At 32.8% G+C, this 26,808-nt stretch overlaps 1 protein-coding gene across 2 annotated transcripts; it reads left to right on the top strand.

The window, feature by feature from the left end:
- The first annotated feature begins 885 nt into the window (after positions 1 to 885).
- Positions 886 to 26,325, top strand: LOC127716244 (large neutral amino acids transporter small subunit 1-like). Of its 2 annotated transcripts, none has more exons than XM_052222369.1 (11): positions 886 to 1,034; positions 9,054 to 9,701; positions 10,379 to 10,504; positions 11,989 to 12,088; positions 13,665 to 13,709; positions 17,138 to 17,261; positions 18,888 to 18,991; positions 21,265 to 21,361; positions 23,063 to 23,212; positions 24,171 to 24,348; positions 26,172 to 26,325. In XM_052222369.1, the coding sequence occupies exons 2-11, from the start codon at positions 9,083 to 9,085 to the stop codon at positions 26,237 to 26,239; spliced, it is 1,611 nt and encodes a 536-aa protein (XP_052078329.1). In that variant the 5' UTR covers positions 886 to 1,034; positions 9,054 to 9,082; the 3' UTR covers positions 26,240 to 26,325. The 2 variants fall into 2 exon arrangements, with proteins under 2 accessions (XP_052078329.1, XP_052078330.1); XM_052222370.1 differs by lacking the exon at positions 886 to 1,034 and adding an exon at positions 1,103 to 1,372.
- Positions 26,326 to 26,808: the final 483 nt, after the last annotated feature.

Genomic DNA, 26,808 nt, shown 5'->3' with positions numbered 1-26,808 from the left:
ATTCATGTACACCTTCGTTGTTTTTTTTCCCCTTATTAGATCTTATTACAATCACTTGCATTTGGTTCAGACGTGTAATCGTGTAGTTGTACATGCTGCATTATGAAATGTCACATGCACAAGAATGTGCATTGCATCATGAACTGATGACTGTCAAGAATGCAACAGAAAAGCTTCAATTGATGTACATCCATGATCTACAAATAAGTTATATGTATGTACCATGTGTTACTTTCATGGTAAATCGTTTATGTAAAGGCCAATCTTAAGACGCTAACAGTACTTTGATGTGAATATTTAATGTTTGTTACATTTATCATAAATGCTGAGACATACAAGTATTTAATTAAAGCCGTAAAAGTGGTAGTGTAAGAGGAAAAAGGAGAGTGTGACTGACCCCCTTCCCCCCAAAAAAACAACAAAAAAACCCCCAAAAAAAAAGCGTATGAAGTAACTTTCTGCTTTCATAAAGGTGTTTCCCCTTTGCATCAGAATAATTCGAAATTAGGTCAAGATATTGATGGTTTTTTTTTATTGACGTAGTCTAGTTTGAAAATTTTACTGTAGGCAAAATCCTTTGGTGTCCAGAAGGCATTTACAAACTAAATAAACGGTTCGATAGACAAACCAAACAAATTTATTACTGCAGTTTCAAAGTGCAAGTCGGTGGTAAAAGTATGCAAAATGAGTTCCCTTTTGAGTATAGTAGGGATGTAATATTTCTCACTGGACATCAAGTTAACTCGCAATAAAAAAAAGATTTAGTCAACTACAGAAAGTCCCTCTCTCACTCGGTTTTGTAGGATTATGTAATAACATTTGAGCACAGTATATTAACTAAAGCGTAAACAATTCTGTCATTTTATAACAGCTTGGAAAGAAGGCGGGATATTATTACATACATTCCTTTCATATTTTCTGGTCGTTTTTTAAAACCAGCTGATTGTTATATGCACAATATTATCCGTTGATTCAATCTAGGTTGTGGACGAATGAATGAAAAGTAACTCACCACGTTAGTGGGGCATTTTATGGTTAGTATTTTAAACATAAATTTAGAATATATTATTTTACATTCATTTATATTATGTGATCTGTTATAACATTGAATTGATTCAGAGTCCCCTATGAAAAGATCGACGTGAACTTAAGCGGATAAGTCGCATATAAATTAGCTATTTAGCTTTCCCAGGCGATAGTTGTATACTTCCGAGATCACGATCGATATGTGTGATCACTTTGACATTGTACGTATTTGGATAGTAGTACTATAGTATTCCCTAACCACGTGTATTTTAAAATTCCAATACCGAAAGTACATGATGATGCAATATAAGTATACCATAGGCATAGCAACATGAACCGTATTCAGGTAAGTTTCAATATATTTCTATGATTTGTTTATTTGTTGGTATCTTGCCACAGTAGAATTTAAAAAAAGAAAATCGTCACAATTCTTAGCGAGTTGTTGGAATACTCAATTAAAGTTATTTCAAAATGCTTTCAAAAGAAAGGTATACACGTCGCGATTTATATATAGCTATGTTAATTCTTTTGATTTGTTTGTTAAAATTCCATTGCAATTATGATCCCCTATTTTTGTACCACAGTTTTAACGTCTGTCCGAGATATATTTAAACTTATTCGATAACAATTAATTAACTTAGAAGTAAACCACCTTTTACATTACCGCTGCAGTTTCTGAAATGAATAATATGTGAATCTGAATAAGGTGCGGTGACCATTCTTCAACGAGGAAGCAACACAACAACATGTATCTAACTGCATAAGAGTTCGTAGATGTTCTTGTAATGAATGTAGACCTATTTTCGTACCAAAGATTACTTTGATATGTCGTTTTTTGTGTCGTTGTGTTGCTGTCTTATCCCCACATCTCCATTTACGTAACAGATCAAAAGATGTTGTTTTAGTTTTGCGAATGTTATAGAATTTCAGTACTACACATCTTTATGGTGTTAATAGTCTAAAAGAGGAACAGTAAGACCGTAGCTGAACATGACATCCGTTACCTTTTCATACAACTTATCGGACAAAAGAAGGGACTACTGGTACACTATAGGTTAGGAAATCATATAAAAGAGAAGCGAAAGATACCAAAGGGACATTCAAACTCATAAGTTGAAAATAAACTGACAACGCCATGGATACTGAATGCGCTGAATAATGAATCAGCAGTGTAGTTTATATTCGATCAGTTGATCATGACTTAAAATGCATGCAGTAATCAAAATATTAAATTGCAGGTTATACATTTATGATAACTAGTGTGTTAGATGAACAGATGTCTATGCTTCATCGTGAACAATGACTACATGTTTACTGACCTTGTTGTAGATTCATGGCACCTTTTAAATCTGGGGTCATGCTTCAAATTTGCAAATATCCAGGGACAATTTCGTGTGAACGAAAGTTCAAATAGTTTCAAATCCAAATTTCGTAATGCCATTTAAAACAACAACCACAAAATAAAAAAAAAATAAGAAAAAACCAACAAAAAACAAATATATTTTAAATGTTCATGATTGTATTAATTTCAAAGGGATTTTTCTTTATTAAATATGACCTTAGTGGTAGAATACCAATTGTCAATTAATCTAAGGTGTATTTGTGAAGAAAGGTTTGAATTGTTATATTTCTGTATGCCTTTCACTAATACTATTGATTTCGTTGAAGCTAAAACTTTTCTGGAAGATATGCAAATGATAGTTTGCCTGGATTTTTTACTTCAATTTATCACATTTTATGCCGAAGAGTAATTCAGCACCACTTTTATATATACATAGAGTACATATATTAATTTCCTCACTTTTTTCCATGTCTACATTCTCTCTCTTTCTATTTTGTCTTTTGGAACAAAACTGACACTTAGAATGATAAGTACATTCCGACGATGCATTTGGGTTTTGCAGGTACATGTTTCCATAAAATACATATATGCTGTTTGCCGAATTGTTATGAAGAACAATTATTTTTATTATTATTAGAATACATATCCATGATAATAATATAATACAAACTTTTATAATACATACATTTATTGTACAATTGCCTACACATTTTGAGGTTGAAAAGGTGACAATTCGGTGTGTGATGTACTTATATTTTGGAATAAACATCAGTTCTAGTATGTGTGTGTGTGTTTTTGTTTTTTTTTGTTTTACCATTTCTGCGTGGAAATTGTGTACAAATTCATTCTGAGCATTGCACAAAACCGTGTCATCGTGTACTGTTTATTGCGTTGCTGTGTGAATTTTACCTCGAAGATCAATCGCCGATATAAGAGTGTACAATGGTATGGTTATAACCAAAAGGTTAAGTACATGTACTTCGATATACAAATAAGGAGATGCAACTAGAGAGTCTATTCACTCCCTTTAGATATGTGTAAACATTTGTATAGCGTTTATCTTGACAAAATTTGATGTTTAACTTGACCATAAGATAAATTGATAAAAACCGTCCAACTATTTATACAATCATCGACCAGTTATATCTATTGGGAAACTTGTCTTATTAAATGCGTGTTGAGTACAATTACCAGCATAAAGAGGAAGAGATAAACTTTGAATTGTTTTTTGGATTGGCAGAATACATAAAAAGGATAACTAGAATTGCAAAAAATATTGTGAAAAGATGAACATAATCCGAATTGAAAATTGCTTAAAAAATATCTTCAATTAATCAAAGAAATCTAATGAAGTCATGACATTGCAAAAAACGAAAAATCCAACTGTTTAGAGAAACATATTCAGTGGTCTGAGTAGCGGACAAGTCACAGATTATCGACAGTGTCGTTCACACAAGGGAGAAGGGCTAATATTGACCCTAAGATTTTCTCGATCAACCGAATATGTACCTGCGATTAGGAATCTTTGATTTTAATCACTTTCATTGGTCAGCTAAATCGGACATAGACCTTAACATCTTTCATGACCGAGAGTTGAAATCATTCCTCAGTAAAGGACCTAAATATCGTCCCCCGTCAATTATTAATTGGAATGAGTGTCGTAACATCATCCACGACTCACTCCGTATTTACTGCTCGAAATCGATAAAACGAGAAAAGCTGACAAAAAATCCTTGATTCTTTATTTAATTCAGTAATGAACATAGTTGATATTCGTATTAAACATTTTAAAGAACATTTTACTCCTAACAACAACCATAATAGCCCTATTTCTCGTATCAAACATAAGCTAAAAGAACTCGCCAAGGATTTCTGTTTTGCCCCGGCTGATAAGGCTGCTAATAATATCATTCTTTTTTAACGTAAATTTTGAGCTTCTGCAAAAGGAAATCACGAAATCACCAATATTCCAACTGACTCCATTTTCGGAAAATGACATTTGTAATAAACATAAACTTTTAGCTACATTTTTACAAGCAGAACCAAATACAATGAAAGTTCCAACTATGTACTGGTTTCCGAAGCTGCACAAAACACCTTACAAATGTAGATTTATTTAGCCTTCAAGCCATTGTTCCACTACTAAACTGTCTATTCTACTTACTAGTACACTTGGTACAATCAAAAACCTGGTAATAAATTGTTCAAATAAGGCTTTTGAAAATAGTGGAATTAATTACTTTTGGAGTGTCAAAAATTCGTTGGAAGTACTTGATAAATTGCATGCTTATATTGGTGATTTCGAATCTGTTCAAAGTTTCGATTTGTCTACCCTATATACCACTTTGCCTCATAATCTTATTAAGAAAAAATTCACTCACCTAATTAAATGGGCATTTAAAAATAATATATATGTTCTAACTCTTTTAGGCTATTTTTTAGACAGACAAAAGAAGTATGTCAATTGGACCTGCTTTGATACGATAACTGCCCTGGAATTTTTACTAGATAACATTTTTGTTCGCAATGGAGATTCCGTAAATCGTCAAGATATCAGAGTTCCAATGGGGACTAACTGTGCACCACTTATTGCAGACCTGTTTCTGTATTGTTATGAGTTACAATTTATGATTAAAATCAGCAAAGACCCATCAAAATAACATCTGATACAAAAATTTAATAACACTTTTAGATATTTGGATGATATATTGGCTCTCATTAATGACGACTTCGGTATGTACACTAAAGATATTTATCCTGCTGAACTGACTTTGAATATACTTGATATCTATATCTTTAACGGGAAGCTTAATACCAAAATTCATGATGATAAAAGAGATGACTTTTCACTTCCTATTGTTAATTATCCATTTTTAGATGGTGACGTTCCCTTGTCACCATCTTATAGTGTTTATATATCTCATCGATTCGCTCGTGTATGTAACAACGTATTTGATTTTAATGAAAGAAACCTCTGTATTACTGAAAAATTATTACACCAGGGTTTTCGTTATGACAAACTAGTCAAAACATTTACTAAATTTTATCATCGGTACAAGGACATCATTCGTAAATATAAATCAACATGCAGACATCTTATACGTTCAGGTATTTCACATCCAATCTTTTATGGTAATATTCTATACAAAGCACAAAAATGTCAACATTCACCTCAAATCTAACCAAACCTTTAAACAGACTTATTCAGAAGGAATATTGTTACGATACTGTTGTCAGGTCATTAAAGATGGCATATTTTGGTATTAATATTGATTCACTCACAGGGTCTTTGCATAGGAAATAAACACATTTATTCTAAAACCAGTTGTTGGCATGATACGGGTTGTGTTCTTCTCATATATTTTATGATGGTATGATACTAAACCCCGAACGGGAGGGATTGTGCTTGATTTTCATATGATGAAGACATAATCTTTCAATCAGTTTACTTGAGGTCTAGTGCTGGCATGTCAGTAACTGCTAGTAGTCCTTTGTTAATTTATGTATATCATTGTCAATTTGCATAGTTGCTTTTGTTACCTATTCTGACATCGGACTCGGAATTCTTTTAAAATGAGTTTTACTGTGCGTATTGCTGTGTGTTTGTTTATTTTACATTGGCTAAAGGTATAGGGAGAAGGTTTAGATCTCACAAAACATGTTTAACCCCACCGCATTTATTCGCCTGTCCCAAGTCAGGAGCCTCTGGTCTTTGTTAATCTTGAATGTTTTATAATTTTAGTTCATTTATATGCTTTGGAGTTTAGTGTGACGTCCATTTTCATTGAACTAGTACACATTTTTGTTTATGGGCCAGCTGAAGCCCGCCTCCGGGTGCGGGATTTTCTCGCTGTGTTGAAGAGACATTTGTGACTGTCAGCAATTTTCTGCTCTTTGGTCGGGTTGTTGTCTCTTTGACACATTTCCCATTTCCATTCTCAATCTTATGTACATTTGATTGCGCTAGGTTTTCAATTTCAGATATCCTTTTTTTATTTGTGTCTATATTCATATATATGATCATATATCCTAGTGAACTTGAACTTGCGGACACAACTTCGACAAGAACACCTGCTTCGTGTCAAAATCTATTACTAAATATTGGTACATAAGGGCAAGTCAAATCTAGAAGTTATGGCAAACGTGATAATTTCTGGTTCTGCAAATGTCAAGGGTTGATTCTTAAGTAGTCACACAGGATGTTAACGTATTTCAGCTTTTACGATACTAGTATACAAAGGCATGGTTTCAAATAACAAATATAGCAATGTGCATACTCTGACGACTGAAATCACCACTTTAGAAGTTCTGCGATCGCCATTATGAGTTGCTTAACGTTATAATGCCTGAATGTCTAAACCTACTAGAGATATTTTTACTTGTTATAATATTTTTTTTAAACATGTTCTTTAATATTATCAGATTAGAGGTTTTGTCATATTTCTCAAATTCTGACGTGACATTTGCTTGTACTTGATATGGAACAAAATAGATATTGCTTAGTGGCAGCAATTTTATGTCTTATATTCAGCATGTTTACTAGCATTCGTCTGACATTATCAGATGTAATTCTCAAATTGTGGCCGTGACATTTACTGGTACTTAATATGAAACAAAAAGTGGTGATAAGTGACAGCCATTATGAATCTTTTCAGTTTTTTTTAACATTTTGTGGTTTTACCTTTTACATTAAGTGCTGTACTTTTGGCTAGTTCTTTACCTTTACCTGTGTCGCCAACAGCGAAAGCAAATCTAGTCGTCACTCTTTTCAGTCCGTCATTCGTCAGTCCGTCCGAAAGACTTTGGATAGAAAACTTTCATCCAAGTTTTCTTGGCTTCCATTAATAGGAAAGATTCTATATCTAATCTGCAGTTTCATCATGTTGAATTGTAGCGTGTAAGAAATTTTACAACACTCATTTTACATGGACAATTTTCGTAAAACTTTCTTGGTTTCTACGGAAGGGAACAATGTTATATTTGGTTTGGAGCTTGATAGTATTGAGTTGTAGCGTATAAGCTATTGTTACATCTGTTACATCTGCCGTGCAGCCACTTTCCATTTGCCGATCGTTTGAAATTTATCCCTTAACATTACATCAAAGAAAGTACTTTTATTTTGCGTCAGTACAAATGTTACATCGATCAATTGCATGCAGTTCTAATTTAAATAACTTAGGAATAGTGATCGATGATGTATGCATATAGCGCCAAAATGCTTGTAAAATCTTGTTGACACAGTCGACTGCCTCTTTGTACATGACTTTTGGTTTTTGAACTACTTAAATCTACTGTTATATTATATCATGGGTAGGTGTAAAGTAGTTTTGAAGCTGGGAGGAAAATGCTGTTTCTTCCCTAAGAAATATATAAATATGCCAGAAATGGTAATGGAACTACGAAAAACAGACGTAATTACATGAATTACAAACAGCTCTAGATAAAGTTTACAAACATTTCTTGGCACTGTGCATGCATAACCCTTGATGCTATTCTAAGGTCATAATACTGTGACTGAATTCTTGGCACTGTACATGTATAACCCATGATGCGATTCTAAAGTCATATTACTGTGACTGAATTCAAAAGTTACTACCTATCACCTTTCCAATGACAATTACAATAAAACAATGCATAGAAATTCTTATCGTCTGTTTCCAAATATCAATGAAGTGGAATTTAAGTCTAATAGGATTATAAGTATGCCGCAATTGTTCGCACCTGTCCCAAGTCAGGAATCTGATGTTCAGTAGTTGTCGTTTGTTGATGTGGTTCATAAGTGTTTCTCGTTTCTCGTTTTTTATATAGATTAGACCGTTGGTTTTCCCGTTTGAATGGTTTTACACTAGTAATTTTTGGGGCCCTTTATAGCTTGCTGTTCGGTGTGAGCCAAGGCTCCGTGTTGAAGACCGTACTTTGACCTATAATGGTTTACTTTTATAAATTTTAACTTGGATGGAGAGTTGTCTCATTGGCACTCATACCACATCTTCTAATATCTATTTATTTTATCACCTTGCACTATCACGACTTGACTGTAAATATCTACAGCAGTTTTTTTAAATTTCTGACCACTTGAACAGTTTGGTTTGATAAAACAAATTACAATTTGGTCAGAATTTTGAATAAACTGCAATAGGTGGAGAGCAACACTTACAGTCAAGTCACAGTAATGGACCGAAATCAGAACGGAATGGTATATTGAGAATCAGCAAAAAAATTACTGTATAAGATAATGTAGAAGATGTTATTTATGACCATGACAAAAATCAAAGTCATATAAGATATAGATCAGAATTCTCAGTGTCATCCATTTCAACCTACCTTCAACGAACGTTTTGTCAGTTGCTTCGAATTGTAGGTTTGAGTTTTTACGTTTATGTTTACACTTTTTCTATTTCAACAGACTTTGTAATATTTTTTTTTTAAATTTTACACGAGACGGTGTACATTTTTTTGTTTTTAATTATTTGCTTTGTTTGAAAACATAATGTATGACCGAAAGTTCTTTTACCCATGGTTTATTAACAAGCGGACCTAAACATATCAGGTCGAAATATCTGTTTATTAAATGACAAAGTTATATGACCTAGAAGTATACGACGTACGCGATGGGTTGTAAACATGTATATATATATACCATGTCGAAAACTAATCTAATTCATATCGAAATTTTGTCTTTCAGGTCAACTAAATGTAGTACAGGAAAACAAAATGGAAGAAATTAAGGAACAAAACGGTATGAAATCTAGAGAAACACCAGAAAAGACATCACCCGTTTCAAATGAGAGTTCTATTTCAAATGGAATATCAAACGGTGCTGGAAATGGGTTTGCAATGAAAGACTTGACAGAAAGAACAAGTGATGAGTCGTACAAAAATGACAAATTATTACCTAAACAAGATGATCTTGTAGTAACAACTATCAGATTAAAACCACAAATTGGATTATTCCAAGCAGTTTGTATAATTGTAGGAATTATAATAGGATCTGGTATTTTTGTTTCTCCTGTTGGAATTTTACTTAATGTTAAATCTGTAGGTATGTCCATAGTGATGTGGACAGTCTGTGGTTCATTCTCTACTCTGTGTGCATTGTGTTTTGCCGAACTTGGAGCATGTATTCCAGAATCTGGCGGAGAGTATACATACATTCGTAGAGCATTCGGTGACTTTCCTGGATTCATTGCCATGTGGATTAATTTTGTTGTTATTTGTCCAGTATGTGTTGCAGCATCTTGCCTTATTTTTGCAACATATATTTTGAGACCACTTTACCCAGACTGTGAACCACCGTCTACGAGCATACGACTGTTAGCAGCTTTGATTATATGTAAGTATTCAATGTATCGAAATAAGTAAGAGGACAAATGGAGTTACCATTTTCATTGTGTTTCCCTTCTTTTAAGACTGAATAAATTTTGAATGAATTCGATTTATTCGAATACATGTAGAACAAATAGAATTCAGTTATTTTATTCGTTTGTTTTTATATTTGATATACATGTTTTCTATAATTGGATCTGTTATTTGTGCAACGAAATCATAAAGGTACTATGATCAAATGTAATAACCTAATCATGACCAGACATTTATAATGTTATTTTTGTATGATCTATATACTTCTTGTGCAGCACGAACAATAATTTATTTTTAATTATTGAATGAATAAAATCAAACAAAGAACACACAAAATGTAGTTCGAATTTAATATCAAATGGAGTTATATTCAGAATTAAATCAAATAAAAAAATAGTTTAAAAACCTATAACATTGTAATTGTTAAGAATATTTAGAAAACAAAAAAATATGTTTTGATTATTAAAACGTTAATCATTTAGTCATAAAAATGAGCTAATAAAACATAAAGCCAAAAATCATGACTTTTAAATTTTGTTAAGTATATTGAGCTGTACGTAAAATTTTTGTCAATGCAATTTGTTGCATAGTTTTCCTGTTCTTGTCATTTAAACTGGTTTTACAGAATAGCGATTTCCTTTTGTATTTTAGGTTTACTCATCATTATAAATTGTGTCAACGTAAAGTGGGCTACCAAAGTTCAGATAGTCATCACTGCCAGTAAACTTATAGCTTTATTTATGATAATTATCATCGGCTTTGTCTATATAGGCAAGGGTAAGTCATACTAATACATAATTCACACAGCAGACCTAAAATAGACTGTATATATAAAGCTGCATAGTAATTGATCACTAAAATATCCTTTTCAAATGAGAATACAAAGAAAAAGTATAATATACACTTCGACAATCACCAGGAAACGTACAATTTAAATACGTTTCTTATATCTGTTTTTCCACAAGAAACGTAATTTTCTAGGACTAGCAGGACACAAAAAAAATTGCAATGGCTGTATTTGAGATGATGAAACCAAAAGCTTTTGATTTGCCACGTGCATAAGAATCCACTTAAGAATTACACATATTAAATACTCATATTGAATTTATTTAAGCAGTACTAGTTGTTTTGATTAAAAACAATTTGTCAGACGTATACCGGTATAATTTTTAGGAGGACTCATCATGTTTGTATGCAGTTTGTTGGTTATTCTCGAATTTGTTCCTCCAAAGAATTTCACTTCCTTGGCGCTTGTAAGAAGGCGTGACTATAAAGTCTACGTAACTCTCCATAGTAGACCGTCCAGCAACTTGGTCTAGACAGAGAAGAAAAAAAAACAGAAATAAAAATTCATCCAAGATACTAGAAAATTCAAAAAGCTGTTTCTTTGATTTAATGAAATCTTAATGTTTTAAGGGTTTTTTGTCTCTTTTGCATCTACCTCAGATCCATATTTTCAATTCAAGTTAGTTAAAATTGAGTTGCCTTGTATCTTGTCTTTACATTATATATCGACCATACACAGATTTTGATGGAATGAATCATATTTGTGTTTGAATATCCCAATGCTTAAAAAGGCATTGATATTCGCTTTTAAAGCCCTTTCTATTAATGTAATGATACATTATTGTACATCTATGTAGTCTGTCAACCACTGATGACATTCTTCTTGAATATAAATTGGCAATCTTGACGAATATAGAACGAACTTGATAGAAACACAAGACACCAATTAGTCAAAATAAATAAATAATCGTTTTTCTATCACAGAATTGATTTCCTTTCACATTATACAATCGTTGACTATAATTTAAGTTCTTATTGCAACACCTAAGGTCTCATTAAGTTACAAACCAATTAAAATGATAAGATTGCTATTTTTTTATAAATGTTTTTGATACTTTGGCTACATGAGCGAAGTCCATTTTTATCTTACAAAAACAAAAGGGGAATGTCGATGCCAGCTTTACCACAAAAAAAAATTGATCTTTAACTACATTTTCGAATAAAGGGAGAAATTCATCAAGTCCTCCTTATGTCGCTGATATCATGGATGAAATATACAGCCGAGTGTATATGGCTGATAAAATCCTTAACTTTTATTCATAAGTTTAGCCGAACTTGCCCACAACGAGCAAAATTTGTACATGACGAATAAAATACAACAGAAACAGTGTTTAGAATGTTTTTATTATTCTTTCTATAAAATATATATAAACATTACACTAAATAAAGATTTCATGGTCTATTTCATGTTTCAGGTAACGTAGAAAATTTCTATAATTCCTTCGAAGGGAGTGATTATAGTGCTGGTGCTATTGCAATCTCATTCTACTCAGGATTCTGGGCATTCGGTGGATGGTAAGTCTACAATATATACCGGTATAATAGAGTTAAGTGCTTTTTCTAAACTGAATTTTATTGTATATTCTTCTATGTATCTTTTGTCATTCTATGGTTCCAGATTTGAAGGAGAATGATTTAGATCTAAAGAAAACCTTGTTTTACCCTCCACATGTCCCTGTGCATATCCCAAGTCAGAAACCCTCCAGTTATTGTCTTCAGACATATCTCAAGGCTTTTTAACTTTTATGAAAGGAGTAGGTCCGGTAAGGATCGATTTTTGCCTAAAACTTCAGGTTCATCTGATGAAAGATTTTGGACACTTTTTAAACACTTAAGTGTCCACTTTAGCAGATTCAATTAGTTTATGTGAAAGATTTGAACTGATTTTGTCATTAAAGACGCTCAGATTCAAGCTTAAATATTAAAAATCTATCAAATATGCCATAATATGTCACTTTTCAGAGGGTTTGTGTCAAAAATGAAAGTGTACGCATCCGTGTTCATCCTCAATCTTTATATATGTTATGTATTATCATCAAATATAACTTACAATTAAAAATTTAAAATTATGAACACAAATGCGGCCACCTCCATTAAAAACCGAAACCGTCTGAAAATTAACTCAAATGCTAAAATTGTGAAGATTTCAGTAATTTAGCATGACTTAAAGATGCTAGTACCCGATACATGTGCATTGTATTGTCAAAAACAGCCCATATTTATGTAACACAAGTATTCTTCTTTCCAATAAATAGATAAAAGTTTACATTTTAACAATTTTGTAAAACTGCTTTATTTTGGGGCCAAAAAGGGGTCTGACTGGACCTACTCCTTTGGTGTTGATTGCAGATCTTTGATAGTCTCTTTTAATTAAATTTAACAACTTTTCTAGATCACCCCCAGTTTTTGGTGGGGTTTGTGTTGCTCAGTCTTTAGTTTTCTACGTTGTGTTTTGTGTACTGTTGTTTGTCTTTTGGTCTTTTTCTTTTTTAGCCATGGCGTTGTCGATTTATTTTCGACGTACGAGTTTGAATGTCCCTTTGGTATCTTTCGCCTCTCTTTTGAAGCGATTTAGGGCTTGATATATTATAGAAACATTTGTCTAATGCTGATGATGACCTCACGATGCCTTTTGCATTTTCGTGTCAATGGGTTGCTGTTTCATAGAAGTTTGAGTCACGTCTAGTTTCATTTATAGTTTACCATACAGTCTAAAATAACCAGAAGAAATCAATGTTTAATTGTAAATTCATTTTCCAAAAGCTTGTAGACAGATGGTAATGATGATTCTGAATAGTTTACAGAAATAACAACTTAGAATGTCTGAATATTTCCGAACAAGATGAGCTAGGATACAAAATTTGGAAAATAAACTTTTACTCATTGTTGAAGGCCATACGGTGATCTATAGTTGTTAATTTCTATGTCATTTGATCACTTGTGGAGAGTTGTCTCATTGGCAATCATACCACATCTTCTTATTTTTATATTGTGACTATCCGTATAGAAAATGGTATTGGTAAATCAAAATGTAGATTTTCTATTGAATGCTACCGTTTTAATTATCCTACTTTCCTACAATTTATTTCAGGAGCTACCTTAATTTTCTGACAGATGAACTTTTAGAACCTCACAAGTAAGTGTGTAATAAAATTATCTAATTTCTTATCAGCTGTTTGAACTTTTCATCAAGTCCTCTTATAGTTGCTGATATCATGGATATAATATACAGCCTAGTGTATAGGGCTTATGAACTCATTAACTCTGTCACAATTATGGCTGTTTAGTAACATATATTTACTCATGATTATAATTTTTCAAACATCATTTTGACAAATTTATTAGTTCAATGTTTCCTAAAATATACAGACCCATCCAATCTAATAATCATAGAGAAGTCTTCTTGTACGTGACCAGTGATAATCTTAGTAATTGACTTTTCTCCTAATCCTATCACAATGAGACTTGGATAGTTGGTATGATGACTTTATCTTATCCTGAAGTACCGTTATTGTTTGCAATATAATCTTATGTATACTAACACTCACCAATGTATTCTGAAACTGATCAAAGGTCAACTAAAAGCATTCTCCAATATGCAATGAGACTAGTCCTTAATTTTCATCAAAATAAAGAGGGAACAATAATAAAATTACTTACATTTTTATCATTTTTCTTTTGTCGAAATGACTATATCATTCTTCCTAGCTATTCTAAAAAAAAGTCGTATTGCAGCTTGATGACGTCGAAAAGAATTGACCCAACGACATAAGGTGTCACCCGTGGCATTATTTTTTCACCAGGGGATATTAAATTTTAACCCGGTGTTAACGTGACAAGTTTCTTAAACTTTAAAAACAACATTGGGTACTAGTATTATATTTTGGAATAATCAAATGCATAAAAGCTTATAATCTTACCTATCTAGATTTTTTTGTAAAAAGGAAGAAACAGTACCACAGAAACTGGCAATAATACACTTGCATCACATGCTTATGATGCTTGACCAATCAGCTACTCATATGCTTCACAATCGTTTGATCATGTTTGGTTTGGATTGTTCCTGTTTTCTCCGTTTTTACCATGCATTAGATTCGATTCTGAATAATTTGCACGTCTCCTCCAGACTCCTTGGTAACTCTTCCGTTTTCCCAAAAACCGAGTTAAGCGCTGTTTTGATATTTGTTTTATAATTTTTACCTTCTTGCTACTTCCGGCAGAATTATGTAGTCTGTGTTGTAGAACATTTGATTTTCTCATTTCATTACTTACTTAGTCTGCCAATGTTTTAACCTTTTCGCTTTTACTACTGAATCCCGTAGGTCATCTTGTTTAGAGATTAAAATTCTCCAGTAATGACTGTCTCTAAGTATACTTTTTGGTAAACGGTAAACTTCAATCAATGTTTGCTTCTTAGTTGTGGAGATAGATATGTCTGTAACCACTTCTTCAACGTATATTTTTGCAGTTTTTCGTATATTTCTATCGTGTCTGCTTCGAGTTAACGAAATCATAGTGCTTGTAATTTTCACAGTTCGAATATGTCTTATACAAAGTTCTTCCAGTTTTGGTTGATCATATAATATAACAAGCTTAGATCGTACCGATGGTTAAAATCATTGAAATCATTGAAGTGTTGCCTTTTGGCCTATTAGATAAATAAACTCTTTTCATTTGATATTCTAGGGTGAATCTTCTTCGAGGTTTTATATGCAGTTTTGTTCTCGATAACTTTTGTGGACTTCTAGCTTAAGTTAATCTTGGAGTGTTATTGTTGATCAAATGTTTTCCATCTTTTTATATTTAAAAGCCCATCAAGGAATCATGAAACAAGGATTATGATTATAAACGTGCATTTCGTCTACATACCACTCAACAGTAGGATCAAAATTAATGTTTGTCAAACTACTATATATCCAATGAAATTTTTTCGATAAAGTGTGTGGTTCAAGTTTTTTGAATTTTTTATATTTTTGTCAAAGGTCAAAGTAAATATTTTGTCAAAATTTTATGAAAATTAAACGAGCCAAATTAATTTTAGTCAAGGTGTTTGGTACCACCTTACGTACCAAAATTTATTCCTAATAAATCTGCCTCGTCATTTGAATTACATCTAGAAATTGACAATGATGATCAGATGTGAACAAACCTGTGCGACAAAAGTGATTGTTCCAGCTTTCCAAATATTGAACTTTACATCTCTCTATGTAGCAATATTCCATCAGCACCTGCATATGGCGTATATATCTCCCAATTGATACGATAATCCAGAGCGTGCGTTTTTTATCATGATTTCCTTGGTATAGGGTTGCTGCTTACAAGGAAGTTATTGGTCCAAGTGTTCCTAGTGTTAAAGTTAAAGTCATCTCTTGGAGAGTTTTACGGACGCTGATTTTGTTGACCGTTATGGAATATCTGTTTTACAGATGACCACGATGTTCCAATTGTTGTACACACAATCCTTTTTCTCGATTGTGACATCACCGAATTTTTACTTACCATGAGCAATACGACGATTACTTCATGAGGACCAGGATCTGCTTGCCCTTCTGAGAATATCAGTTCATCTGAGATCACCCTTTTTGTTTGGTGCGGTTCGTGTTGCTCAGTTTTATTTTCCTATGTAGTGTGTCGTCGTTTTTTTTTTATATACGCCCGTCTACGGGACGTATTATGGTATACTGTTGTCTGTCCGTCCGTCGTCAACATGTCGGACAATAACTCAAAAACTAATGTGCATGAAACTTTGGTGTCTTGTTTATATCCATTGACGTAAGCTACCTTTCGATTTTTATAAATTTTAGATTTTACGTTTCCGAGTTATGGGGTTTTATTCATTAAAAAAAGGGGATTTTCCAGTTTTCGGACAATAACTCAAAAATGCTTTGAGCAGTTTTCATAAAACTTTGGTGAATTGTTTACATTTATTGACGTAAGCTCCCTTTTGTTGTTAATAAACTTTAGATTTTACGTTTCCGATTATGGGATTTTATTCCTAAAAAAGGGGGGATTTTCCAGTTTTTAGACAATAACTCAAAAGTGCTTTGTGCAGTTTTCATGAAACTTTGGTGACTGGTTTATTTCTATTAGAATAACCTCCCTTAATTTTTTTTAAAAATAAATTTCTGATATGACATTGAGGAGTTATGAAACTTTATTCATTGAAAAAGTGACGGGCGTATCATGCACTCATGGCACAGCTCTTTGTTTTGCTATGGTTTTGACGGTTTCTTTTCGACTTAAAAATGTCCATATCTCCTTTGGTATAGTCCGCCTCTTTTTCCATTAGTTCTATAGGCTGATCTCACCAATTGTTTGGTCGTTATAGTATTAGGTTTCTCAACTTGCTAAGGACATGTTTATTCTAAAATATTTCTCATGTGATCACATGTGTCGTCCTTGTTACAGGTGGTGACACTCACCACTGAATCAGACGCAAGTGTTTTCACTCTATCTTTTTTTGGCCTTTTTTATAATCGGTACACTACTGTTGCATTACTTTATAATATTAAACGAATTTCAATAAATTCTTAATTAACTAACGCTATCTAACTTATTTTGTAGGAATCTCCCACGTGCAATAATTATTTCAATGACAATAGTGACAACAGTGTACATTGTTGCAAACATAGCATATTTCTCTGTATTGTCACCTATTGAGGTTATTAAATCATCAGCTGTTGCAGTGGTAAGTTTTTATGATAATAGTAACAAAGTAGTAGGACGCAGTTTGACAGAATGTATGTCTATTCTCCTTTTTGGTGTTACCAAAGGATGCTATTACTCTCCTTATTGTAATAGTAAACAGAAGTAGCAATAGCAATTTTCTGAAAACAATTTGACTATTAAACTTATTTATTACCTACACAGCCTTTTTCTGGTTCTGTATGTAAAATATGAGTAGTATTCTACGAAAATCGTCATCAAACTTTTCGTGGTATGTAGGGCATACCTAATTAACGGTGTATGACATGTAACATTTTACTTAATTTCCTTCATATGTAAAATAAGAGATGTTGTAAGATTGGCAATGAGACAACTATCCAAACATGGCAGAAGCAACAAATGACAACCACTGAATAACAGGCTGCTGACTTTATACAGGAACATAAATAATGTGGCGAGGTTAGAAATGTTTGTGGTCGCTTAAACCTAACCATAACATGGGACAGTTCATCTTAAGAACAAACTGCAAAACTCATTTTGAAATAACATGACCCATTTGATGAGTACGATGTACAAAAACAATTAACGTAAGGATAAAAGACACAATTTACCTAAGAGTACTTGCGGTTACTGAAAGCTAGTTCAAATCCAATTACAAATAAAAAATGAATCATGTTCTCACAGTCTTAAGTTTTAAATAGTACATACCCAACAAATTTAGTGTAAAAACTCATAAACAACATGAGAAAAGCATGACCCTTTCGCAATGCCAAAATATAAGTATAAATTATATGTTTCAGGAAAACGATTTTGTTGGGCGTACTAAATTATGAGCCTTGTTTCTTTGATAACTTTATAGAGGGGGTGTAGGATGGGTCCTGATCCCGAAATCCCGGGCTTAAAAACATGAAATCCCGAGGTCCCGAATTTAAAGAAATTCAAATCCCAACATCCCGAAATTCGAAAAAAGGAATCCCGGATCCCGAAAGGATCAATCCCGAAATCCCGAGCTTGAAAACACCGGATCCCGAAGTCCCGATAAAGGTCCTACCCCCCTCTTTATACAACCACAAGGTCGATACCACTGTTGATAGACATTTCGTCCCCAAAGTTATCACAAACATGAAATATTAATATTGCCGTAATTGTCTGTCAATTTAGTGTTTATTCAATGTTTAAATAATCCGCGACACTCTTTTTTATTTATCCCAGGCTATATAGATTGATTGAGTCAGATTTGGTACTATAAAATGAAATCATCACTTTATAAAATGTTTCCGTACGAAGCGTCCGTCTGTCATCAGGAATGCTTAAAGCCAAATATTTTAAAGCCAATTAAAGGAGATATAAGTACCTACCTCAATGACCAAAAAGGACCTTAAATAAAGATGTCATATTTGGAATATTTCTTTCAAATGCAATTAAACGTATTTATTTTGGTCTTCAGCTGTATTGATTTGATTTGAATGCCAACGAGGAGTCTTGTTTAAACGAAGGTAGCGTCTGGCATACCAAATTATAAGCTAGGTATCTTTCGATGACTTTTGCACTTGTTGTCTGTCTTTGTTTTGACATAGGCAATTACATCAATATAATAGAGTTATAGTACATTGACCCTTTTGTTGACAGTTTTTTTTTTATCTTACAGACGTTCACAGAGCATACTGTGGGAAAGATTACTTGGTTGATACCGATTTTGATCGCTATATCTGTTATGGGTTCAATGAATGGCACAAGTTTATCAATGTCAAGGTGGGTCTCGTATACTTTTTGGATAGTGTACTTGCTGGATTTGTTTTTATTTTAAGCAGCAAATCAATTCGAGTAACACATGAAATTGAGGTGAACTACATAATTTATTATGATCTTGATTTTTGCATTTTTAACAAGAAATAACTTTCCAGCAGCAACTGTATTATAACGCCAGAGAGTGTAATATTATCTCATATTAAATGGTTCCCTTGAGTCTATAATTGTCACAACAGGCAAAAAGGTTGTTAAGGCGAAGATATTTAACTCTTTGATAGGCGCAGCAAAAATGGTTTTACTCATTATAAGCTTGAATAAAGCAATAGTTTTGATGTCCCGACTGATTCTAGAGAAAATGGACTTATATACTTTGAATTGACCTTTCTCAATGAACTTTTTTTTGAACTGGTAATTGTTCGTTATTTCGTGAATTTTTGTATTCTCACATCAATCAGTCTCTTTAATCTCTTAAGATTACTGTGTGCATAACACAAACTAACAAAAAGGTCAAAACAGAACAGCCAATTCATAAAAATGGGAACCCAAAAATACAACCTGCTGGATGACATATCAATTAAAAGAAATATTACTACATGAAAAAGTTAATGCACTTTTATGTTGTCGAATAACAGACTCCTTTTATATGATATAAAAGGAGTCTGTTATTCGACAACATAAAAGTGCATTAACTTTTTACAGGTTGTGACTTGGATGGAGTGTTGTCTCATTGGCACTCATACCACATCTTTTTATTTCTATGAAGGTGATGTCATTTAAAAGGTTTGTATGTAACCCTGTGAATTCGATGTCAGGAATTTGCATGTTGTGTTTACCTCTTTACTTATTGCTACCGCAAAAGTCTACCTCGATTCTACCAACATCATGCTTTCATATATTTCTTCAACTTAACTTCTGAGTGCGTACATCTAAATTTTCATACCATAGATAAGATCTCAAAAGAAATTATTATATATTTTACAAACCAAAGAGATCTCCAAAGTAATTTTTCATCTTTATCTTACAAATATTAAAAATTGAGGAAGAAGATAAGCTAGATTTCAAACTGTTCCAGTTCCTCCTTATCATTATTGTCTCGTCTACCGTGTTCTTTATTAATGCCATTAGGCCATCACTATTGTCAGTGCGATCTTGTCTTACATAAGTTTTGTCTATTGTTATATCATCAAGGTTATATTTGAATCTGCAAGTCAAAGCTAAGATCAACAATTATCTTAGTAGGACATGTAATTGTTTGAATTGTCATGTATACTACATAATGGAAAACAAGAGAGTTCATTGACATTGGGTTTCTTGAACTTTTCTAATAATATCGTCATCCTAAAGATTTCCGACAGAATTGGTTTCTAAACATGGTTCATTTATCCTCATTTATTTTAATTCAATGGATAGAGAATAGGAATATTGTCATTTCTCTCAGAATTTTTGTTAAAATCACTGTTGCATCACTTTGGAACGTTTTTTCTACGCCCGGCCTGATCAGTATTTTGTACCAGAACTAGATTCTATGAAAAACATGATCATTTTTAGTTCAGCAGTAACATAACCTCTGCTCCCTCGTATGTCATTTATATACCGGTAGCTCAGTTAATACGTTCCGCTCGTGTATATCACACTATACTTCTCCAACAGAGTTATGAGGAAGAGCTACTGAAATCGGCACTACGTATGTTTTACGGCCAAAATCACGAATTGGTCGACCAATAAGATGTGTCGGTTTCTCAACTCACCAGCGACATGTTTTCGCGGTCTTAGATCTTTGTCGTCTGATGTTTAATTTTACCGATCGTGTCCTATTCCCGAGTGTGACATTTTGCTTAGTGTTCATTCGCATGGCTGATGATGCAGGCATAGCAATACACTCTTATCCTGTCGAAGCAACCGGTCTCGATCCTGTTGGAGTTCACAAGATTCACCCGATTTTTGTTTGTTACCTTTATTTGTCTCTTCCTAATCGATTTACGAGATTTACACATCGGTAAACTACTGTCGCCATAATTTATGGTAGGTTTATTGCGAAGAGATGGGAATTTATCAAAATGTGCTGAACCAGTTGAGTATTCCTGTTATTGAACAAGGAGAGCGGTGTACGTAATGGCTTAGATTTATGTGAAAAGAAAATCTACTGTACTGTATATTGTATATTGATAAGCCTGGTATTTTTGAGAAGTTTTTTTAAATTTGTATGTTGATGAGCTCTTTTGGAGCGCTAATCAGATATGATGTACAATGACACAAACAAATACTTTTGTTTTCAGGTTGTTTTTCGTTGGTGCCAGAAACAATCATTTGCCAAGCATTATTTCAATGATAAACTGTCGTTTCCTTACACCAGCTCCTTCTCTGTTAATAATTGTAAGTTTAAGTATCTTCATAGTTCAATAGGTTGATATCTTTTGCACCAATGACGATAATTGATATTCCTGACTTGCTATGGCTACCAATGGTATTTAAGCGTCTCAATTAATACGATATACTAGAGTATTGTATCATAATGACGATTGCACGAACAACATATATATATATCCTATGGTCTATGGCGCTGGACACGGTGCAGGCGGTGTTGCCACGATGTCACAGAAGCAAGGGTTCGAATTTGAAGATCTAAAATTGTTGGGCTAAATTTGAGACGAATTATATATATATATTATGATGTTAGCCTTGTATAACCACGTATTATCCGATGGAGAATGTCTGTCATAAAGTTGTCATGTGTTTAGATGTGTATAATTTAGCGCAACATTTAGATCTGCAAATTTGTGCTAGCAAATTTGTGTTCTTCCCTCAGAGGGATTCAAACCCCCGTCATCTTAGACATCGTGGCAACACCGCCTGCACAGTGTCCAGAGTAATAGACCCCTCGACCAACTAGGCTATATAAAATATAGCTTTCGTTAGTCGAATAATGCCTTTCCTTGTCGGCTTTACCTAGGGTTTAACACAGTACATGATGTATACACAGGGAAATTTCACTGACATCAATTTCACGTGAATTTGAATTCATATGAATCTCACCTCAAACGAGCTTATACGTGAAACTCACATGAAAATCACTTGAATTTTTTTTCAAGTGAAATTCACGTGAATTTTGTAAATAATGTAATTCAAATAACATCTAAATGTTCAAATTTAATTAAAATCATGAAAAATACCATTTTTTTTGTAAAGTTCACGTGAAATTCATGTGTAAAATTGCACGAGAGATTCACATGTTTCACGTGAGTTTCATGTATACGCTCGTTTGAGGTGAATCTCACGGTCGATTCATGTGAAATTCACTTGAGCAAATTTTGCCTGTGTATAGTGGCAAGCAAGTGTTATACCCTGCAGATAAGCTGCTTTTGTATATCGTAATTTTAAATTTTATAATATACGTCTAAATATGTGACAACTTTACGACAGACGTTCTCCTGTGGTTATATATATACATATGTATTAGTAGCATTTAAGAAGCAAGAAATTAAAATTGTTGTATTGTCTAGCGCTTTCGTCCATCTTAGTACTTGTCAAAACTATTTCGTTGTCATGAACAACGTCGTTAAGCAATGTTAAATCATCTCACGCGTTCTACAACTCAATCACTCATGGTGTTAACAGCCAAATTCATTCATGGGAGTTACAATCTTAGTTTTAGTGCAGTTACAAAATTTATAAAGTTGAAAATGTAAAGATAAAATGTATCATTAAAATCATGCCAATAACAAAGAATCGGCTATGTGACAGATGATACCCTTTGTGATCGACCGAAATTTCATCAGCACCTTTTTGGTAATAGTAACAAAAGCTTACCTTGTCGAAGCACCTGGTCTCGCTCGTTTTGAATTAAATGGCAATCCGAATGTTTATATTCAAAGGAGTTGTCTCTTTATGTATATGGTATTCCTTCATACTTCGGTATAATATATGTATATTTATAATCTATGTATCTGTTACTAGTACTATAAACGTTAAAAAAGTGTGATTATATAAATTGTTTGTCCATATTATTTACAAGTTTGAGTTATGATCCTTTTAATTATATGATATTGTCAACGTTGTTTATACTTCTGACTGTAGTTGGTCCTGACAATAATCATGCAGGGATTTGAGAATATATTCTATCTTATTGAAATGATGGGATTCAGCTTTTGTACAGTTCTTACATGTGTCTTTGCTGGTCAGGTGTATCTACGATACAAAGAACCAGATTTAAAACGACCAATAAAGGTATGTTCTTTTCTTTTCTTGCATTGTTCATTATTTATTGTATTATATTATTATGTATATAAAGTTTTTTTTCAATACTAGTATTTAAGAAAAGATGGGCTCATGAATGATACTGGAGAGTACAGCATATATATATATATATATATATATATATATGAAGAAAATCAGAAATAACATTAAAATTGGGAGATTCTAACTGTGAAATACTAAATTTATTTCCCAATTTCCAAACCGGATGAAAAATCCAAATACAATAAAACTGGATAATTTGATTGACATCAGCAACACAGTCATATCCTTCATAACATTATAGAGTGTTGGGTCTAATTGGAATACACCATAAAGAATACTGATAAAAACAGTGACATTAAAGATATTTCAGTGTCTATATTCTCCTTCCTGTCATAAATTATGGACATTTGATTTTACAAACAGGCACATCTATGTTGTACTCAAATGATTATAACTAAAAGCTTTTTGACTTAATCTTTTGATTGTGCAAAATAATATATTTAGCCCATTGGTGTGTGTAATTTATAATACAATATAATGACTTAATAATAATTATTATAAGAGGGAAACTAAGTTAACCATACCTTGTTTACAAAAAGTGGCAGAAGATACCAAAAGGGAGAATCAAAACTCAAAAGTCGAAGAGAGACCTATAAAAAAACGACGAATAGACAACGGTATAAAATGAAAATAGCACTTTATAGATTGCTACGTCGGGTGGTTTTATTTAATTTACCTTCACCAGGAACCTTCAAAGCCAAATATTTGAAAGCCAAGAAAGTTTAAGCACAGATACACATGAAAAGTTATATGACAAAAAGGGACAAAAAAAAGGCCAAATGCATAGACCTAAGGTCAACTTGGCCTGAGCGAGTTATAGCATTAGTTTCTTATTTAATTTATAAACGGACAGTATTTTTTCATTAATTGTATTTTCCTCTTTCAGTTGCCTATACTGCTTCCGATATTCCTTTTCTTGATAAGTATTGTATTACTTGCAATGACAATTGTGCAGAGACCAAATGAAAGTCTAACAACACTTTTGATAATGGCTCTAGGCATTCCATTCTATATAATTGGTGTTGGTTGGAAATCAAAACCAAAATCATTTGAAAGATTAAACTGTAAGTATGTCTACTAATGTAATGGTGATACGAATGTAGTGATTTGTTTTACAATCCCTTGTCGTTTGTCTAATCACAAATAGGGATAAACAATTGCAATGAATCACTACGGATAAGATATACATAAAAATATTACCGTTGATACTGGTTAAGTTTCAAATTCGAGAGTAAATCAATTGATCCTGGAATGGTTACCGACGTAAAGGCGTTATTTAGCTCCAGATTAAAACAATTTTAGTTGAAGAGTCAGACAAAATGGCTGATGTAAATACGAAGATTGAGGTCATAAAGCAAAATGTATTCCAAATAAACCAACAATATGCAAAACTGGTATGTTGATATACAGACTGGATTATACGGCGAATATTACTTTTGGAGCAAGAACGTATGACCTTTCTTGCACACATTAGTTTGCCAGACATTTTTGTTATATCCGTGTTGCTCCATCTTATTATAAGTGATTTGTTCTGTGCACTGTTGTTTATATTTCCACTTTTTTCTTTCGTTTGGCCATTGTGATGTTTCATGAAACTTCTATCATTTTACTTTAAAGGAATACTCATCAAAGCGCGTGTCGTTTAATTGGAATACTCATCAAAGCGCGTGTCGTTTGATTGGAATACTCATCAAAGCGCGTGTCGTCTAAAGAAATACTCATCAAAGGGCGTGTCGTCTACATAAGACTTATCAGTGGTAGTCGAGTCAAAACAGGTGAAAGGCAAAATCGAATACGAAGTTGAAGATTCCGAAAAAAATGTGTTAAATACGGAAACCATTTCAAATTATGAAAAATAATTATGTTTACAAATACCTGTGGCTGCGAATCACATCATCCTCCCTTACAGATATCAATATTGGCGTACTTGAAAAAGTCAGGAATATAACAGTTGTTTTCCATTCGTTTGATGTATTTGAGCTTTTGATTTTGCCAATTGTTAAGAGACTTTCCGTTTTGAGTTTTCTTTGGAGTTCGGTATGCTTCTTGTTTTAGTTTTTATTAAGTTTTTTTGTGTAAAGTCTAGTTATTGCGCATTGAGTTCATGCATAACACATTCCCTTTCTAATGTGCGAATTTAAATACCAATGCATTAATTTAAATTCAGTACTAAGCCTAAGTTACAGTCAGTCTGTTTCTAAATAAGTTTATCAAAACATTTGCCGTCGATCCTCAAATAATATGAATATAAAAATGACGTATAATAATATGTTGAACATGCATATGTAACAGTGGAAACACATGTATAAATTCAGAGGATCATCTGAATCTGAATATATCAATAAATTATGTCGTTTGAATTCAATAACATGCACTGTCCGCTACAGTAATGAAAAATTGATTTTGAAACTTGTTTACCTTTTTTCATTTTTGTTAAAAGACTTTGTATTTTAAGGCACACTTACATATTGATGTGTCAGTAAACATAAAGTTTACTTTCTTCAATAGTGTCATTTCACAGCCTTCCTGGAATCAAACACTACTGCATTTTTACAAATAGAATAAACATAATCTATAGCAGTGTGGTGTACCGGATATTTTACTGAAACGATTCCGTGTTTGCATCGATTGTTAATAAACAGTAAATGGCCCTTGGCCAGTAGATGTCTTCTGATAATTATTTTGTATATCTTTAGGTTTCTGTATCATTGCAGTATACCTTACATCTCTGTTTATGCATATAAAATAAAAAGAAGCGCAGAAAATGAAACATTGACATTTCACTGATTCTATACTTTTTCATATTAACCATTCATATTGCAAATCACAGATAATATTTGATAACTTGCGAATTATTTATTGTGTAATGAAACCTTTTTTTCTTCAGATAAACTGACTGTTCTAATACAGAAAATTCTTATGGTTGTACCCGAAGATAAAGATACAGAATGGTAGCAATATGTTTGTGTTCATACTTAGTAAAGATCTTGATATGGTTATTATATATATTATTTCAATATAAATTATAAGATATTGTTTGAGTCTTTTTCCTTATTATTTCCAACTTATCTCAATGACACTTTGCGTAGACAATGCATGTTGATGACAATTTGTATAAGCTATTGTATTCGGAAATGGAACCTGAAAAGATAAAAATGTTTGTGTAGATCCATTAAATAAACGAACCTTTAAGTTGAGCATGTCAAATTTAATATTGACCTTGCTATTTTACATATTTTGATAAAAATGAATGGCAATATACGTCTAAATATGTAACAATTTTACGACAGATGTTCTTCATTTGATAACTTATGGTTATACAGCGCTATCGCCATAATTTATATATACTTCGTTTGAAATTTAGCTCAACACCGTCAGATCTGCAAATTTGTGTTAGCAGTATTTCGTTCTTCTCTCGGCGGGATTCGAACTCGTGCTTCTGTGACATCGTGGTAACCCCTCCTACACGGTATAAAGCACCCTAGACCACACGACAAACTAGGCTTTATAAACATATAGCTTTC

The sequence above is a fragment of the Mytilus californianus genome, unplaced genomic scaffold (genome assembly GCF_021869535.1).
Source record: "Mytilus californianus isolate M0D057914Y unplaced genomic scaffold, xbMytCali1.0.p SCAF_9, whole genome shotgun sequence".
In the NCBI taxonomy this organism is placed as follows: Eukaryota; Metazoa; Mollusca; class Bivalvia; order Mytilida; family Mytilidae; genus Mytilus; species Mytilus californianus.
This window is presented reverse-complemented; position numbering and strand designations above follow the sequence as displayed.

Excerpts from the sequence above, each read along its gene's own strand:
- LOC127716244 (XM_052222369.1), top strand. The coding sequence starts at position 9,083 with ATGGAAGAAATTAAGGAACAAAACGGTATGAAATCTAGAGAAACACCA. Across the intron at positions 18,992-21,264 it reads ACAAGTTTATCAATGTCAAG|GTTGTTTTTCGTTGGTGCCA; the intron begins GTGGGTCTCGTA and ends TTTTGTTTTCAG. Across the intron at positions 21,362-23,062 it reads CTCCTTCTCTGTTAATAATT|TTGGTCCTGACAATAATCAT; the intron begins GTAAGTTTAAGT and ends TTCTGACTGTAG.